This window comes from Athene noctua, chromosome Z (genome assembly GCF_965140245.1).
Source record: "Athene noctua chromosome Z, bAthNoc1.hap1.1, whole genome shotgun sequence".
Lineage (NCBI taxonomy): Eukaryota > Metazoa > Chordata > Aves > Strigiformes > Strigidae > Athene > Athene noctua.
The window spans coordinates 83,913,126-83,933,157 of NC_134077.1; the positions used below are offsets into that span (position 1 = coordinate 83,913,126).

Below are 20,032 nucleotides of genomic sequence, written 5' to 3' on the forward strand. Positions count from 1 at the left end.
AGCAAAAAGCGTATGATGCTAAGGAATACCATGAGTCTTGCTTGATATTAGACAAGTTTATCCCAATTGTGACAAAAGTAATGGAAAAGCTAGCTTTTCCTGTCACCTTAAAAGATTAAGGGGAAACAGGATTTAGAAATACCTGGTGAATTAATTTCTAAAATAAACCAATTTCTTTCTAAAATAAACATTCATCCTGTCTTAAAACATTGATGTGCATATAGAAGTATATAATTTTATTTTTCCTTCATCGAATGTGACTTTATACAGTAACATAAACATTCAGACAATCACAAAATTGAATCACACACAGAAGTTATTTGAGTATTTTCTCTGTTTTTTTGAATTATGACAATACGCATCATAATGCAGACAGAACTGAGAAATAAGGCCATGTAATATTCCAAGACCTGAAGAAGTTAGAAACGCTAAAAGGGTGATGATGGTTAAACAACATTTTTTTTTATTTTACATTCATTTGATTCACCTACACAAATTCTTAGTATACCTCAAAATGTAGAATCAGTAGTGAACTTACTGATCAATGAAACTCTCATGAGTTTAAAGAATTGCAGACTCCACTCCTTTTTAGATTTCCAAGTTCTTTTTCACTGAAAATTTTGATCATTTTGTTTCAGAATTATTTCACAACATTTACAGATTTCAGATTGTTGGCTTTTGTTACGCAAATTATAGTTTCAGAGCACAGTGTCCACACTGAAGACAACTATTGTAGTGTAGATTCTGATCTCCACAAATTTAATTTGCTAATGTCATTCCTTGCACTCATGAACTATTCTTGTAAAACTATTTCTCCTTTAGTGGGGAATTAAACCTTGCTCTAATAACAATGATTCAAAACAACGGGTAAGTATTGTATTTTTCCGACAATGAAATAGTTAAAAAAGAACAGGTAAAAAAGACTACAGCAATTGTACTTGAAAGACTTACTTCATTTTTAAGTTGAGGAATATGCTTTACCAAGTTGGTTGACCTTAACACTTCTGTGGGTAGAAAACTTCCGTATATCTTTGTTCCTCTCTCTGACAGATTTCTTTTGTTATGACTAATGATCAGTGTAACCCAGAGATGACTGTGAAAAACTGTGCAAGCTTCTTTACCAGTTAGCCTCAGAGTCTAACCACTAAGAACAGGGTATTAAAGTGGCATTGGTCCGTAAGTAAAATATGCTAAACAGTTCTGTGTTGATGGTGCATTTACAACGTAAGTCATTGTTAAGTACAAATAAGGCAAGATCACCATTAGCTCACATACTGTAGGATGCCAAGCCATTATCAGATTATGACAACAGAAAATGGAAAAACAGAAAACAGAAAATAGTCTCTTTTAGCTGATTCATTTCTGATTTCCCAAATTTCTGTTTGTAAGACACTGGGCTATGGCAGTCTAATTTTATGTGTAGAAATATTTTTCTTCAGTAACTAGACGTCATTCCTAAGACAGGCTTGGAAAACACTCAACGGAAGAGGTTTCAGAGTTGTATCGTGAGAGTTATACTCCCTCTTTAGACTACATCAGTGGCCCAAAGCAACAATAAACTAAGAGTGGTCAGCCTTCTAAGGATTTTGTCAGTAAAAAAGTAATCACCAGATGGAAAGGAGCTGACATAGCAGAAGGAACTCAAATTCCATCCTAAATCTGGAATGTAGTTCTGCATTTTTGGACAGCTCCTTTTACATCATGAGAATGGAGAAATCAGAAGGAAACTGTTGCAATGTTTTGAACCGTAGAATATTTTGTTTTATTATTATTAGTCCTTGCAGGCAGAACACCACCAAACGCCCTGCTGTGTTTTGAACTAAGTCTCAAAGGCACCAAAACTGGCATAATACACTGCCTTGTATTTCTTCTGTTCTCTTGGCCCAGATGATTTTGCATTTAACTTATCATATGATGCCTGTGTTTATTACACTGATGAAAAATACCTCCATCAGGATACAAAAATACCTGAAGAATAAATGACATTTTAAGTCAGTACGGTCCTGACAGAAACCAGCTGATCAATTCCATCTACTGAACAGCCTTTTGTTTAGCACCAACAGAGTACAGGTATTTGGACAGGACATATCTGTGCTTCCATTTACCCTGTGCCTTTGTGACCACCCTGATGTGTCCCTGTCAGGGATGAGAGAAGGACATTCTTCGTTCTGCATTAACACATGAGTCAGCACTTTGATTTCTGAGATGGCTTCCACGAGTTATCCGTATAGCACCGGGTAATCAAAGAATTAGAAAGTCCTAATTCTAAGGCGTTCCCAGAAAGCTGAGTTATTTATATATGACTGACTACACCTGCATTTTTGAGCCACTATAATGCAGAGATACTTCTCTATCACATTTATACATACAATTAATGAAAGTGTGGTAAAGACACACAAAACTTACATAGTCATGAAAGGCTTTTGCTTCACTTGAATGTTCACATGTTTCTCGTCTTTCTGGAGCTGCACAGTAGAGATCCCAAAATACACTGCAAGTTAAGAAGTTACAGAGATGGTGAAAAAAGCATTGTAATACTCGTGTAGATTTTATGGTGAACACACACCATATATAGAAAGATACATATCACTTCCTTGCCAAGGGATGAAAACATTTCTATGAAAGAATTTAATTTTGTAAAACATCTATGAGGAATCTAGTCCTGCTATCTGATTCTCTGAGGCAAGCAGTGCTGTATTCCTTTAATGCCACTGTAGTATAGACCAAGAAGCTATTCTAATAGACAAGGTTTAAGAGTGTAAAGTGTATTACTGAAGCTCTGTATTTAACCTCATCCCTCTGGCAACTGCTGCAATTAACTTCCACAAAGCACAGAAAGGGACAGATTTGTAATAACATGAAAAGGCAAGCAACTGGAGAGAAAACTGGGAGTTCTTCCAAGGTCCAATACTGTGCTTTAAACAAAAGTTCCAAGAGAAACAGGTGTATGGACAAGAGTAGGAAATAGACGGGTAGTTCTTTGGTTACAAAAGAGTGAAAGGGAATTATGGGACCCCCACTGGTCTTTTTCCTCAACGCCCTTCAGATAGAGTTATAAACAAATCAGTTCTAACACAAAGTTTCCAGAATTAAATCATGTGTATGCTAGAACAATTAAAAGAATAAAATTTGTTAAGAGTTTCACAGTGCTTCTTTATTTAGACTTAATCCTCTGTAACTTGGTCCAGCACCATAACAAGGAATTATGGAAAATTTGAGCACTCTGCTGCAGACAATCAAAATTAAGGATAATACAGACATCAGAGATACAAGGGTCATGGTCTTCTTGCCAGGTTTCTGTCACATAGCTAAAAGCTATGAGAGAAAATTCAGTGAAGAATATGCTATGTTCCATGCAGCTGTCCAAATAACTTGGGTTCAGATGGGACCACTTTAAAACTTGTAAATTCTTGCATTCTTGACAGTTGGACATACTCATTGTAATTTTGTATTCTTTCAAACACAAGCACATTGTGCATAGTCAAATCATGTGACAACTAATAAATACCATGGCTAAATAGCAGTGACTACGAGCACTCTTTTCTCCCTGGGAATTCTACACACACAGATGTGTCTGTGCACACCAGTATTTATAAGCAAATGGTATCATGCATTAAAAATCATGAGTCAACTCCATGTCTACCTGTCTTCTGAGCAGAGAGACACTGTGTAAACGCAGACAGTGGAGCACCAAGCCCATGCTAATGCACACTGCCTCTCAAAAAGGCTGGTAGCTTGGGTTCAGCTAATTACTTTCATATGCTCTTCCTGTGACTAGAATCTAGAATGTAGACTGAGGGAGCTCACATCTATATGCATAATCTCTGTTTAGGTTATATAGAATGATCTCTTAAATGCATAATTTACTGGAAGGTGATGAAGAAAGAAACACAGGCCACTTTCTTTCAAAGATGCTTTCTTATCAATGCACTATGCAATACTTATTTTCCTGTATCTAACATCTGTATCTTTTTCGATATTCAAATTTCGTTCTTTCATTCCTTAACAAGAAAATGGTTCTTGATCCTCATCTTCACATTCCTTTTGCTACATTCACCTGAATTTGTCGCCTCCAGCTGCTAGAACTAGCAATCAACATATTCTAAAAATCAGAGGAAAAGAAAATTCGTACTTACCACCACCAGGAATGCAAGAATCCTGGCGGCTCCCCAAGTGTGATGTTTTTTTCCCATCTTATCTAAAACAAACCCATAAAAACAGTTGTTCATTTTTACAGTCATTGTACCTAAAAAGCATTAATTAATTCATGCAGCTAGCAAAAAGAGAAAGTATTTTGTAGTTATGAACAGCTTTATCATCAGTCTGGATGGCCATATTACTTTATTACACTTGTTAATATAGCTGATACTTAAAATAAACTTTTCTTACTCTAAGAAGGCATATTTTAGATTTTTTTTTTTTAATGTTCTGAATACAATTTTATTAACGATGTCAATTTTATCACTTCACCTTTTTAAGGTCAAACATGCATGACAAAAAAACTCCCAAAACTCAGTATTAAAAAGTACCTTTAAAATAATCTGAAAGATTTTCCAATTTGCACTAACATAGAAGACACAGAACTAATGTTACTGATTCAGCAGGTGGCAGTCTTCCCTCCACATCCAAAGCAAGACAGTGTTTTATAATCCTCAAGGAGTGTTTTACTTTATGAGGTAATGTGGCAAATAGGAGCAGCATCAGTTTAAACTCAGTCTCCCACTACTCACTGCAGAGCTAGTTTAGTTTGGTTTGTCTGTGCTGGCACAGCCTCTCCTGAAGGGCTATACTGGCTGTGACTTCTTTCCCACCCAGGAAACTTGGTTTGTTTTTAACACTGTTTTCAAAGGAGATACAGTTTAATAATTCCTACCCTTGATTTCACACTTCTCTTGTTGATCAGCAAACCCATCAGACAACATAATGCATGGTGACAGCATTCTGTCTCTCTGCAATACTTCCCAAATGTTGTATCTTAACTACAATCACACAACTGTTTTATTAATGACATAGTTTGTCCTTAACTACAAAATTAAATAGTTCGGAATATAATAAAGCCCGTGTAACTGCTTAAGGAGCTCCGTTGCAAATAACTGGAGGTCCTGCAGAAATATACACAACACTGTACAGAAGGATGTCTCATGTTAAAACTGGGTGGAAACTAGGGCGTTGCATGCACTCAAATTCCTCCAGTTACAACTACACATAGCATTATTTCCTGTCCAATTTTGTTTTGAAAAAAAATGTTTAAACACAAACCATATTCTGCTCTAGGGACAGAAGTAATGGCAGACAAAAAGAATTATTTTAATGAAACACTTAAACAGCCTTAATATAAGAGGTATTTAAAGATTCATATATAAAAGTACATGAAAACATAGATAGTTCATACTGCCAGAGGCACTGGTGAAGCTGGCATTTTCCAAAAGAGACTAAAACTTTGATTCTCAACTGCAACTTGATTTCCACCTCCAATTCTTAAGAAATTTATATACATACAAGTTCTGTCAATAGCTTGCAGGAGAAGAATATGTAGTTCATACACCTAAAAATGTTCTTTGCACTCATACAAAGTAACCAAATGTAATTTTAATATATTAATACTACTATTCAAAAAAATTTTTGCTGTTTAAAAATTATTTTTAAAAGGTAACCTTGAGGCACTATCACTTCTGCTGGTAAAGCTGCCAGCATGAACCAACTGCACAGGGCTTAACCCCACCACCACCATGTAACAGTAGTTAATATATAAAAAGCATCTTCTAAAAAGCTCCTGCTTAAGTACTGGCAGATAAAAATATTAATAAAAATGAAAAATATAAATAAAAGCCAAAGCTACTACAAAGGTGTTACATGGTCTTCAAATACACCCTACCGAAGCATGACTGCTCCTCACATGCACTGGGAATGGCTTGGAAGGGCTTACTGGAGGAGTTTCACTGAGGGCAAATGCCGGGGGCTGCCCTTGGGCCACAACAACCCCCAGCAGCGCTACAGGCTTGGGGAGGAGTGGCTGGAGAGCTGCCAGTCAGAGAGGGACCTGGGGGGGTTGATTGACAGCTGGCTGAACAGGAGCCAGCAGTGTGCCCAGGGGGCGAAGAAGGCCAATGGCATCCTGGCTTGTGTCAGCACTGGTGTGGCCAGCAGGGACAGGGAAGGGATCTGACCCCTGGGCTTGGCACTGGTGAGGCCGCCCCTCGATTCTGGGGTTCAGTTTTGGGCCCCTCACTCCAAAAAGGCCATTGAATGACTCGAGCGTGTCCAGAGAAGGGCAACGGAGCTGGTGCAGGGTCTGGAGCACAGGTCTGATGGGGAGCGGCTGGGGGAACTGGGGGGTTTAGTCTGGAGAAGAGGAGGCTGAGGGGAGACCTCATCGCCCTCTACAGCTGCCTGAAAGGAGGGTGCAGAGAGGGGGGATGAGTCTCTTTGACCTAGTAGTAAGAGATAGGACAAGAGGGAATGGCCTCAAGTTGCACCAGGGAACGTTTAGACTAGATATTAGGAAGCATTTCTTTCCAGAATGGGTTGTTGGGCATTGGCATGGGCTGCCCAGGGAGGCGGTGGAGTCCCCATCCCTGGAGGGGTTTAAGAGTCGGGTCGACATAGCGCTGAGGGATCTGGTGTAGTTGGGAACTGTCAATGTTGGGTTGATGGTTGCACTGGATGATCTTCAAGGTCTTTTCCAACCTAGATAATTTTGTAATTCTGTGATCCTGTGAATACACAGTACTTCTGAGAAGTTTCAAAGGTAGCACAATGAAGAGATGCAACATACAACCAAACCAAAAAATCATTCCTGAACTTGAAACATCCTTCAGTTAAGAGTAAAAACTATGTCAGTGTGGAAGTTTGGGACTTCTTTGAAGGTGTTTTGTTTTGTTTTTCAAAAAATACATACTTCTGTCTCACATGGCAGATGTCAGTCTGTCTGACCACAGAGGCTTAAAAAGATTTATAAAGAACTATTAATTTTAGAAAAATGCCTTCACTGCTGACTGTACTGATGAAGCTCATAGCCAGTGATTGATTAACTGGGAAATGCCCACCTTCCTGGTCCAGCCAAGGTAATGGATTTTTCCTCCAAGGCTACTACCTAACTTCAAGGATAGAAAATACATGGGATAAGGATCAGTTCTTCAAGGAAAATGTAGCAGCTGAGACACCAAAGGGTTCTGGATAAGAACAGCTTCTTTTGTTTGAAAAAGGTGCATACCCCATCTAAATAGCTCTATTCAACCCTCATCAGCAATGACACAGTTTTGATGAAAGCTGAAGCTCCTAGCCATTTTGCCAATAGTATGATGAACAGGTATGAAACAGCTGTTGAGTCACTTCAACCCACAACTTCCTGCCATGTCTCCTGAAAGGAAGTAAAATTGCAGACCAAGATACAATAGTTATAGCCAATAAACTGAAGAGGTCTCTGCTATCACGAGATCCAGGAAAATGCTAGATGAGTGTGAGGTCCTATATTTTAGAGATGAAGGCAATGAAGCTTTGAAGGCTGTACTCAACAAGTACCACAAAGCACAGTTCACCTTGTAGCTTAAAAATCAGCAGAGGCCTTCTAGACCTTACTGACTCATAGAATCATAGAATCACAGAACAGATCAGGTTAGAAGGGACCTCGAAAGATCATGTGGTACAGTCCTTTTTGGGAAAAGGGGCCCACATGAGATTATCTAACACTCTGTCCAGTTGCATCTTGAAAACTTCCAGTGATGAGCACTCTACCATGTCCCTGAAGAGGCTGTTCCAGCAAATGACTGTTCTTACTATCAAAAAAACAATTATTTCTTGTATGAAGATGAAATCCCTCTCTGTGCAACGTGTACCCACTGCCCCTGGTCTTCTCCATATGGCTCCTTATGAAGGGAAAGCCTTTGTTCTCTTCATAGTCACCCTTCAAGTACTGGAACAGTGTGATGTCCCACCTGAGCCTTCTCCTACCCAGGAAAAAAAAGCCCTAACTCCTTTAGTCTTACCTCACAGCACAGTTTCTCCAGCTCTTTGACTTTTGGATCAGTTCTACAAAATCCAAACTGGACATAAAGCATTACAAAAATATAGGAATGTTTAGGACCACCATCTCTAAGTTATGTAGTAGCAGAGTGGATTCCATGATAACCAACTTAAATTTTCTTAATTTTGTTTCATTACTCTTAGTCACGCTCCCTGGTAGATCTTTAAGGAAGGGCTCTTAATTTCATGTATACATTATATATGTATATATATATATGTATATGTATATATATATATATATGAGACGACTGATTGCTGTATAGCTCAAAAAATCCATGTATGCTTACATTTTTTATGCCCCAACACTGAGTCCTATTGCTGCTTGGAACTATTTAATCTTTAACAAAATCCACCTAAACAATCCTGGCAGGTGCAGACTGCTAGAGCAGAGAGGGCATTGAGCCCAAACAGCCATGCTTTGTAAGGAGAGACCAAACCAATATAAACTTCCTCCTGTGCCACCTGGGTGTCTCCTACACCTGAAATACTCTCCAAACAAGCTCATAGCAACAGGGCAGTTGCTTCTTATCATCTCTGAGCCAGACAAGACAAAAACACATGGAAAGTTGTAACTTCCACTACATCATAAATTCGCTATAAGACTTCTTTGCGCTTGTCTCAACTATGTTCTCTTATTTTCATCCCATATGCCAATACTCAAACAAAAAAAAGCTGACTCACATGGGCTACAGGGTTGGGGTAGCTATTTGTGGTTTACAGCCCAGGACTGAATGGGCATTACAATGTTACGACCTGTCTACTACACAATCAACTACCATTTTTTTTTCTGCTGCTTTTACCACTTCCTGTTTAACTCCTGCATTTTAATTTATTTTCTCCTAGCTGTATTAGTGTAAAGATTTCTCAGTCTGCACTTGTCCATCCAAATATAATTTCTTCCAGGTTTTTCTGTATCAGTGATAACTGCCTCTGGTTCAACATACAACCACTCACAAATACTGTCAGTATTTACCCTTCTGCACTGATAATGAATGAGGTAAATAAACACACAGCTTTGTGTGAAATCTAACAGACACCTCATACCAACTCTATACATTATTATTTGTCCCTGCCCCATCTTTACTGTCTATTGGCTAGTATCACTCTTAATTTGAAAGATTTGATATATTGTCATATTACATTTGTTTAGACCTGAAAGTTTCTCTATAACCCAAGACTAAATTAGTTTTAAAAGCTAAGTTTCAAGACACTGTATTGAATGTTTTCTAGAAATCTAAATGTCATACCAGTTATACTTCTGCCAACTGCTCATTTTGGAAATATATCATAAAAACACAATGAGCAAAATGGATCTTGCACAGTGTATTATTTACAAATGACAGCTGTTTTGGGAAAGCCAAGATGATACTCTCTATTATTTTATCTCTTATTTTTCCACTGCTTTACCAAAGAGAAAAAACAATTGTCAAAAACATACTTTACTATAAACATAAACTGATACTACCACAATTCTACAGCTTTTCCTTATCTCTGCTACATGAATTTTCTATAACCACCACAAACAATGCTCTGGGTTCCCATCCATCCCTCTCCCACCTCCAAAATGTCATCACCAGCATAGTAATTATGGTTGTAGATATAATTGATTTGCCAGATGAAAAGAAGGGAAGTGGTTAGTGGCATGGTAAGAATACACATAGACATCAGCACTGCTTAAGAGAATGAGAACTGCAAGTGTATGACAGTAGGATGTAAAATACATGACTGCTGTTTGTATTTTGGAAGGGTACGTCTTCATGGTTGGAAGTATCAACAATAAATTAGAAGGTCATAAAAAAGGATTACCATTGATCCATTTTCTAACATGCACATTTATTACAGAAAATAGATTAATCTTTCCTCAGTGTAGTAGCAAATCACAGAATAGGGATAACAAATCACAGCAAAATTATTTATGCAAAGTTAAATGACATGGCAAACCAGCTCCCACAGAATCAGAAATCTATGCTGATCAATGTAAACAGATATTCGAAGTTGTCACTGATGTTTTTATTCTAGACCAATGTGTCCGTATTTCACCTGCACACACTGGAAAGCTGTGCAAAGGGAAAAAGGATGGGGAAACATACCTCTGATAAAAACGTCTGGGCCGATTTCTGTGCTCCTACATGGAGCAGATATTCATATACGTACAGTGCTAATCTGAAAAATAAACAAAAAAACACAGTATTTAGTATTGTGCATTTGTTTGCTCCTCTTCTTTAGAAACAAGAGATTATCACAAATTTGAGGTGCACTCTATTGCCTTTCACAAACCACTATATACTGAACATGTCAAATCTATAACCTATACCATAATTTTTAAACTAGACATGTAGATCAGTCTTGGCTGAGGTGTTTAAATAGTAGTTAATTAATTATTATTAAACCCCAAATTACTCAATGTCAAAATTTTTAATGGTATTCAGACAAGCGCCCACTGCCGGTCTGTATTTGCCCGCTCTATACCATGCTTCTTCTAAATATGATATATTCTTACAGCAACACCAATTATATTTCCAGTTCAAATTTTTTTACATGTGGAATGTGTCAAGCTGTTAGCATACTTCAACAATAGTAATCTGTGTTTATTCAAAGAACATACAAACTCCAGACTGCATCAAAAATGATCCCGTCATCTATCCACGGCATGCAGTACAACCACATCTCTCAAGAGAAGTGCAAACAGATTTTTAGATTCATTCAGACTTGCGCATCTAGGAGCTCCGATGGCAACAGAGCTACAAACTACTGTCAAAGCTCCCAAAGGAGTTTCCAAAAAGTGATCTTCAGCACCCAAGCACATCTCCAACTCAGCCCAAAGATCTAGAATAAGAATCTCAGTGCAGAAAGAAGAGTCATTCCCTGAATGACTCACACTTGGGCTGGGAAACCCTATTCAGCAGCCCAAGAACAGGGCAGCAGTAACAACCATCAACTTCCATTCATACAGCCTATGTAGGCGACATTTGACTTAGAAAACCAAAGAGGTAACACCTTGTATTCCTCAGCTGACTCTACACAGAGGCTCCCATCTGCCTTCATGTTTCAAGTCTTTCAAAAAGAAATCTTGTTTAAAAGAATGATTTAATAATAATGATTGGAAATTGCCTATAAAACATTTCACAGTCCAAGAATATAAACGAAAGTCAGGCGTGTGTCTTTTAAATTTGCTAGCTGAACTGTTTTTAAGAAGTAAAATGTATTCGCATGTACTTTGTGATACACCACTGTTCTTATTTGAAGCATTTTACTATTCATATTGAAAAATATGCAGTTTAACTAAACAAAGTAGAGAAGCAGAGAATTTTTCTGTTACTGTTCAAAACACTATGCAATATTAGATGTGATAACTGTCATCATAGCACTGACAGAAGTAATTATTGCAGTAACTTATTAAGTATGAAATTTTAAAATCCGGGAGAGGCATTCAATAAAAATTGTTTTCACTAGTTGTTTATACTTTGTACATGCAATATATATACTACTTTACTCCCTAACTTCAAAAGCAAAAATGCACTTTTTTCCCCAAATTTAAAAAAAAAAAAATTTGATATTCAAACACGTGACTGGGTTTAGTTTGAACCTTGAGAAGGGTCATATATTTCCACTTTTTAATTCCAGTACAAACCCAGTTATTTATCAGTTGGTATTGTGCTATATCAACAAATCCAGATCTCAGCAGAAAACACTTGGTTCTTCCAGTGGAGCACAGTATGATCCAGCACTCCACTGAGAAGCAGCTCTGAGAGGACACGGTGATATGTCCCTCTTAAGTACTGTGGAGAGAGAGGGGATCATGTACTCTCTAGACTCTCATCCCAAAAGCAGAATGGCATATGTCAAAAAAAAAGTCACATCTTGTTGACTTAATTCTTCCCAGTTCAGCTATCATTCAATTTTTAAGCAATAAATGGTTGCAGACACAATCTAAAATCTAAGAAAAGACTTAAAGACAGAGAGGAAGCACTTTCAACAATAGCCAAGATGGCTTGAATACCCAATAACACTTTAAAGCATCTAGTTTGTCTTCCAAGATTCCCTTTTTTGTTCTTATCAAAACATGAAGCCTGTAGTCCAGATAAAAGGATTTGTGCAATCATATCCTTTCTACCCAGCAAAGTGAAACAGCACAAAATCCAGGAGTTTATTACAGGCACACCACCTTCATAAGTCTGCCATCTGTTGAAAGCTTTAGCAAATACTGCACCATGACACCCAAACCGACAGTGCAATACTTTAATATTGAGACAAATTTGTGAGTCTTATCTCAGGATTCCTGGAGTCTACTAGCAAAACACAGAACACACAGCTGTGCTCCAGCACAAATCAACATCGTTATCTTGTGCCCATCTTTGCACAGGATGGTCCAAAAAATCTGAGATATTTCAACACTGTGAAAAAGACAACCCTAAGACCTTGACTGAACAACACCGAATGTGCTAATTAAGCATAATTAAAACTAGAACAACATCTCCAACTCTTTGACTTGCATTATTACATCTTGGTCTAAACATACCAGCAATGAAATTAAATGGTGCAACTATTAAGTGCAGGGGGTAAACACAGCAGTTTTCAGGAAAAGAATAAATACTCTGGGTTTTAGGCTTCCAAGTTTATTCACCTGCAGTAAATCAAGAGCAGGACCATGCTGGCAAGGGGACAGCCTGGCTCCTGTGCCAGGAAAGCCAGGACCACCTTCCATGAACAGATGTGAGACAGAAGGCACAACACAAAATAACCTGATTGGGTCTTATTAGATCTAGATCGCTGATCTATCCCTAGTTATTATGCTGTCAGGAAGTCTTTACAGAAGTTAACGATGTTATAGCTTCATTCAGAAATAAATGCATTTACCACAGAGATCAAAAGAAAGATACTAATGTTTTACTGCATTAGCTGTAGCAAAAGAATCAATGGAAAAGGATGCTCTGAGGAAAGACAGCAAAGAAACCCAAAAAAGATAAAACACTGTGTAACAAGGAGGATTACCAGATATACGAAATTTAACTTCTCATAAAACCAGAATAAGACAAAAATTAGGCTCTAGTCCAAGAGTGTAAAATTAACAAATGAATAAACTATTTAACACCTCAACAGAATACAAAGAAAATAATAACGAGATGATCTTCAACACTAAAGGACTTCGGTTTCAAGTGGCATTTTAAATGACAGTTTTTACTCATTAAACTGGTGTGAGAAACCGTGTAAAAGCAGCAAGGAAACATATGTTAAATTTTCACATTTGCATACTTGTTGACATCCCATGAGTAATGTGAGGAAAAAATATTTCCAATCAATTTATGACAACGCTGAAGTAATTTTTGTTATAGGCCAGAGTTCCCTCTCCCTGTCAAGACAATTAGATCACACATTCATTTATGGCCTGACAATACATTAATTCTATTTTAAAAAATGAAGTTACTGTCTAGCCCTTACTGCTACAGTTGCCATTTTGCTAAGCTGGTGTGTTTTTCATGAAGTTTCTGCTCTAATTGGACAAGGCATTCATACACCCTACAAGTACCTATGAACTTCAAACAGATGAACCATTTAAGTGGTTCTGGTCAACCAGTTATCAGAATATTACCAGGAAATAAACAGTAATCACTCCAACTGTGGAATTACCTCCTTATATGTTAAGGGGTGAAGATGGAATTAGTTTAATGAGAACCTGCAACCAAAGCCTTGCAGCAGTATGTCCACTGATGAAAAATAGGTGGTAAACTCCCCCAAATCCAAGTCAAAAGATCAAAACAACACCAAACTTTGTAAAAGGCAGTGAAAAACTAAAAGCACCAGGAATATGTTCACCTGATCTGTTTTTTGTGTCTAACTTAGGTGTACTGAGTCAGTCCCTGCACTGGCTGGCAAGTTTCATTGACTATATGTAGAATACTCAACCAGCTGTTCAAATGAGCATATGCCTACAGAAGGGCGGCTCAGGTTATCATGACAGAGTCTTTCAGGAAATAATTTGTCCATAAAAGGTAAAACAAGTGGTATCTTTGTGTCATCCCATAAGAAGACACATACTGAGAAAGTTTCTGTCTCTCAATCTAAGACTGAAATTCAAGCACCAAGTTTGATTTATCACTATGTCTAAGGAGACAAAGAACAAAATGAGAATGGCCTGATTTTTCCATGAAGTTCAAAAGTTGAGCTTACAGGAGTAAGGAACTGCAATAAATTAGCTTCTGCTTTGTCTTGAAAGCTGCCCAGTAAACCTGCCAGGAGCAGGCAACTATTATACATAGCTCCACACAGCTTTCATTGTTTTATCAGCCACATGTCATAATTAAAAATATATATAATTTAACTGAGGGTATAGTGGTGTATAATCATTATCCAGAAAGTTATAAAATCAATGTGATGGAGCAAAAGCCTGCAGCTCCCCAGCTTTGTCAGTGTGTCAAAGCACAGTCTGGGTGCTGTACCTGCCTGGTGCAGCACCAACAGTCAGCTTAACACTGCAATAAACAACTGCTGCCTCTTCCCCAAAACATCCACAATGGTGAACTGCACGTTATAGAAATGTTCCTAGATGCTACCACCTCCTCTGCCATCAGTCGCCAAACAAACAAAGAAAAAAAAAAAAGTAAAACCAAGCATTTATAATAACAGGAATGCTTCTGATCTGAGCATCACCAAGATAGTTCTAGTATTCTTGGACTGTTAAGACTTCATTTTTTGAAACTATTCACATATGGAAAGTTCTGTATACTACTCATGACCCATTTAACTTTTGGTTTTTTAAACAGCTAATAAAAAACACAATGAAAACTAGTAAATCAATATCCATATATGAATTTTAGTTTGTGTGAAGAAGAGGTAAAGCAGCTGAGCAACATTTAAAAGTAGCTCCATAGAAAAGTTCTTGTATGTTCCTCTCTGTGTTTCAGGAGTCTTGCAGTATTCTGAAATCACTACTCCTACTGATTTGGAGAAGCAGCTTTTTTTTTCCTTCCAAAAAGGTATATAGACTTCATTGCAAATCCAGAGACTCCTAGGAATATCTCTCATTTAATATCCAAAATATAAACCTCATTCTCTGAAATAAGATCAAGTAGTACTGAATAATTATTTTAAATACAACAGCTGAAAACACCTCAAATTGAGTGGTTTCTTGAAAAAATTCTCTTGAATCCATCAATGCAGTACTTTAAAAACTGCTCGGAAGTTCTTGATGGCGAGCAGGTTTTGGTAAGTTTCAGCAAAAGCAAAGAGTTTTTTATTTTTCTTTTAGAAAATTTCGTATTTTTAACAGACGTATGACAAACTCTTTCTCCCTATTTGATCATACTGTCAGTCTTTTCCTCTCTCTCCCTCTCTATATATTTATATACTAATATAATTTTTCACTATATTTTTTTAATATCTCTTTCATATATACATATGTACATAATACAGTATTTTCCCATACATCTCATCTGAGATTTAGGTGATTCAGTCTGCCGCCAATTATCCATGACAAGAGAGGACTGGGACAGGAGACCACACAGGTCATGCTGGGTACAAAGTGCTTTGCTGCACAAAGCCAAACCCACAGAGTCACCGGTGCATACCAGTGGGATGATCAATTTGGATGCAGCATCAAACTTGAGCTATACCAAAGAATTTAGTTACCTTTCTTTCATTTGCTTAGGCAGGTACATTAACAATGACCTCCACATTACAGACATCTATCTGCACGCACACCCCTAGCACATCAGTTCCCCGTTTCACCTACACATAATTTACATTCTGGTTTCTTTACCTTGAGGCCAGCAAACTACTCTTTTTAAGAGCCTCTAATCATGACAGTCTACTGTGGTTTTTTCCCAGCTGAAAACATGATCTATGTTAATGTTAGCGCTCTGTATCCTATCAACAAAGTGATCGGTTTTCTTATAAACACATGGGTATTAAATGAAACCCAAACACTGGTCTGAGAAAACAGTATGTCCCAAAGGAGGTACCTGATGTTTGTTCGGCTGTGTGCACTGCCTTTTCTGAGAGTTCCTATCACAGCCCTGTAAACACAGGCAGCATAGAAGTGTATGTATTCAACATTATTCATATCCATTTATTTCTTTCTCTCTCTGTAGACAGCAGAAAACATTCTTCTTGTATGCACCTAAATATCTGGGGCTTATACCCAGTGCTATAATGAACAGTAGCCTCAGTGCCTTCTATTAGGCCAATGGTACTTTCCGAAAAAGCTCATCCTTCTAAATTTACAGTTTTACAGATAGGGGAAGCCTTCTTCTACCCTGATTCGGGACAGGTAGATTCACCTCTAGCCTCTCTTCTACTTGATTGCTTGCAAGATGTCCTGAAAATATGCCTTGGTAAGTCTGGTCACCCTCCCCTTGATTATATACACTGCTTCAAGTGTTAACTGTTGTAAACTAGTAACTGCACTTTTAACAGTATTAAAAATAATGGCAGGGTTTTTTCAGTTTAACCATATACTTCCAACTCACAGATGCTTTTTGCATTCCTATTTCACATGTTTTTAATACTTAGCCTCCTGTAGACTTTAAGTCCTGGCATAACTATTTGCAACACCACATTAACTTACGCAGCAATATATAACTAAACATTGACTAGGTATCTGGTATCCCTTGATCTTACAAAAAAGATCAGAGATACATCCCATGGCGGTCTCTGCAGCCTCTCCCACAAGCACTTAATTGCATGGTTTAGCATATTCTCATCTGCTAAGGATGTCTTGGTTTGTGCTAAGATGTCACACTGCACAGTGTTCCCCACTTTCATCTGACTCTGGCTGAATGTAATATTTATTTCTGTCTCAGGTCTCAGCTTGTAGAGATTACTACAGAGCCAAAGTATTATAAAATTAAAACACTCTCCTGTAGACTCCATCTTGAATGGAATAATTTCCATTGATTTCCAAATACTTCATAAGCTAGATTTTCTTGATGACCACTAAGGTTTCAAACAAAAATCTCTGTCCTTTTCGCACCCATATTTTGCACATACATTCCTCAAAAAGTTTTCCAGCAGAATTTCACAGGCATCCTAGCCCATGGTTAAGAAAGAAGGTTCATGCACCTGAAAGCTTGTATTTTTCCAGCCATATTTTCTGTAGCCTCCTCTCCTACCTTCTCGCTTCCCCCAGCCTAATGTCACTAGCCTACAAAGATAAACCATTTAAACGTATCATTCCTGAACGGACATTACAGACAAGTCTTTGCTGTCTGTGAGGGTGAAAGACTGTTGCCCCCTTCCTTCTTCCCTGCACCTGGGGGCCAGCAAGTGAAGGCTTATTCCAGGCTAGTTAAACTGATGCTGATGGAAATATTTTGTCATACGGGATGAGTTTGCTGTAGCAGAGAAAGCAGGACAAGCTCCTTGGGTGCTCTGGTGACTTGCAGAGACCATGGGCAGTAAAATGCCTTTATCATGTAATTCTCAGGGCAGTCCAACATGAAGCCAGTCTAATGCTCAGGTAGCCTTTGCCCTTTTTGCTTCTCCTCATGAAGGGCAAGCTATTTACACTGAAATAGCCCAGTTCCAGCCACTGACACTGAGCACCAAAACCATCCTCTTCTCACCACTCTGTTATTTCTTCTCCCCTTCCCACCTAAGGGATTTGAAAATTAACCCAATCAAAAAAAAGTGAACAGTTTTCTGCTTGCTGAGTGAGCTGAATCAGCCTGCCAAGGGCCAGATCAGCCACACAGGAGCAGAAAGAAGCAGGAGCGTTCATTTTGGCAGCCCTGGACTGCTAACACAGCTCTGCTCACGCTGTTGATTCCTCCTGCTGGCTAGGATCTCAAACCTGACATTTTATGAAAACATATGTTTTTTCAAGGTAATCTCTAAATAGTTTCTTGGGCTTAAACTATATAAACTATTCAACTTATCAGAACTATAAAATATGCTAAACAGCAGCTAAAAAAATAGTTATATGACAAGACACATTTTAAAGTGTAAGCTGAGACTTTTATGAAAATACATGAGATTCTAACTCTTCCTGGTAATAAAGGTGCTAACTTTGGTCTTCCCTGCTTCTTCCAATGGGATAGTAATGGGTTTATACATGCTATTTTCTTCTCTGGTATATAGTTTGCTATAGTAAACGAGTTTAATGCAATGCATTCTGCCCTGGGAGTAAGCAGAGCAAGCAGCACGGAGCTGTTGTAAGGAGAGTCACCGGCAGAGAGCAAAGCACAAACATAGTCTTTAACAAATGCAAACTTTAAAGCTATACACATGCCACGGGATTACCAGTAGGTAGTCCCTAGCTGAGCAGCTAGTATATGACACTTCTTTGTATACCTAAAACACTTGTTACATGTGACAGAAGATTGCTTTGAAATCCTGTATCGACAGAAACCAAGGCTGACACTGACCCATGACACTGCAAACACCAGGTTTCACTGCTCACCATTTGCCACTTGTCACCCACTGTACTCAAAGGAAAAGTCAATTTGCAAAATCTGCCAGTGACTGAAATGTTTTAAATGTATGAAGAAAAAAATTTGTATTTATACACAAACAGAAAAACAGTGACTGGCTTCTAACCAATGACTTGGTAGCACAAACAGGCTGTTGAGAACATTGTGACTGTACAACTGGTGCTTCAGCACTGCTTGCCTACGGCACAGGCAAATGACTCCTTCTCAAGGTACAACAGCTCGCGGGGAGGGCTACCACCTTCAACACTTCACAGTGGTCTTTCACATGGGAGAGTCCCTTCACCCCACAGTGAGATGCACTGCTGAGTACTGGAGGTACTGCCAGCCTGCTTCAGTGCAAAGCCAGCCAGGTCACCTTTGATCAGCTTCAGCAGCAGCTGTAGCCATGACGGCCTTACGTTGCACAGATGCCAGCAAGGGGTTACCATGGCTCTGTTGTGGTAATAGCTCCAAGCAGTGGAGTAATATTATCTTAAACTATTACAGCTGTTCCTAAAGCAACTGTCTACCCTGGAACAAAAAGAACCTCTCACTGTCTACAGCAGCACCAGGAGAAGGCTGAGAAGGAGGAAGCATGAATGTATACTGCCAGCTCCCCAAGGATGAGTTAGACTCATCTCAGATCAACACTAATTGGACATGCAATACCCATCAGCCCCCACAAAAAAGTGCATCACATAACTTGATTTTCATCCATATGAAAAAAACAGTATTTCTGATTATCTGCCTTCTAAAAGGACCTATGTTTTTGCTAGTAGCTTTCCTACCTCTTCTCAGGAAGTATAGATTTAATATTAAATATGGTGGGTGGGTCCACAACATTGAAGATTAGCAGGAATCACTGCTGCTGAAACCTAAAATCCTCTCTTCAAAGACGTAGGGTGAGACAGCACATTAGAACCTCACTTACCAAAACATGGAGTGAAGAAGTGGAAGAGGAGGACCCTGGCTGGTACCACAGACAGGCTGGCAGTCTCACACTGATGGTCTCTTTTGTGAGAGTCATGGTTAACGATGGGCAAAATTTTTTTTTCTTCTTTTACAGTGTATCATGGTTAAGACCAGTTGCAGATAATTAGTCAAAGATGGAATCATTCCTCCCCACTCAGTGCCTGCTCTAGTTATGTTTTTAAACTGTGTTAAGAAAAAACTCCGTACTCAGCGGTTGATTGGATGCTCTAAAAAGCTCCCTTCTTAGTTTCACAAACTGGCACATTACCGTAGGAATATGCCAGCATATGTGTCAGCATACCTACAGGCTGATGGGGCAGCCAACTGGCAACAGAGGCAAATCCAGTCATCTACCTGGAAAGCCATTGAGCTGATCCTGCCCAGTCTTTCAGCACACCCGTATGACAACCCACAAGTAAGAAAGAGCTGAAGAATTTGGGTTCAGAGAGCAGCATACAGCTGTGGCTGTTTCTAGGGGACACAGATCTCCTTCTGTAAAAGGCTGTGTTTTGGAGAGTAGACTTGTAAATTTAACGGCTGGATTAGACAAAACATCTCCAATCTACTAGCACAATGTTTTCTGTATTTCATTGCAAGTTTCTTGTTGGAATGAAATAGTCACAGACTGACTA

The 20,032-nt window shown here is 38.5% G+C and overlaps 1 protein-coding gene across 6 annotated transcripts in view; it reads right to left on the reverse strand.

The window, feature by feature from the left end:
- The window catches only part of SSBP2 (single stranded DNA binding protein 2), a 193,538-nt gene that overhangs the window by 141,348 nt on the left and 32,158 nt on the right, over positions 1-20,032 (reverse strand). For all 6 annotated transcript variants that reach the window (XM_074932434.1, XM_074932433.1, XM_074932432.1 and 3 more), the window contains exons 2-4: positions 10,113-10,185; positions 4,137-4,198; positions 2,407-2,491 (exon numbers count right to left, since the gene is read on the reverse strand). In XM_074932434.1, coding sequence (XP_074788535.1) covers positions 2,407-2,491; positions 4,137-4,198; positions 10,113-10,185 — 220 coding nt within the window. The remainder of the gene's footprint in view (positions 1-2,406; positions 2,492-4,136; positions 4,199-10,112; positions 10,186-20,032) is intronic.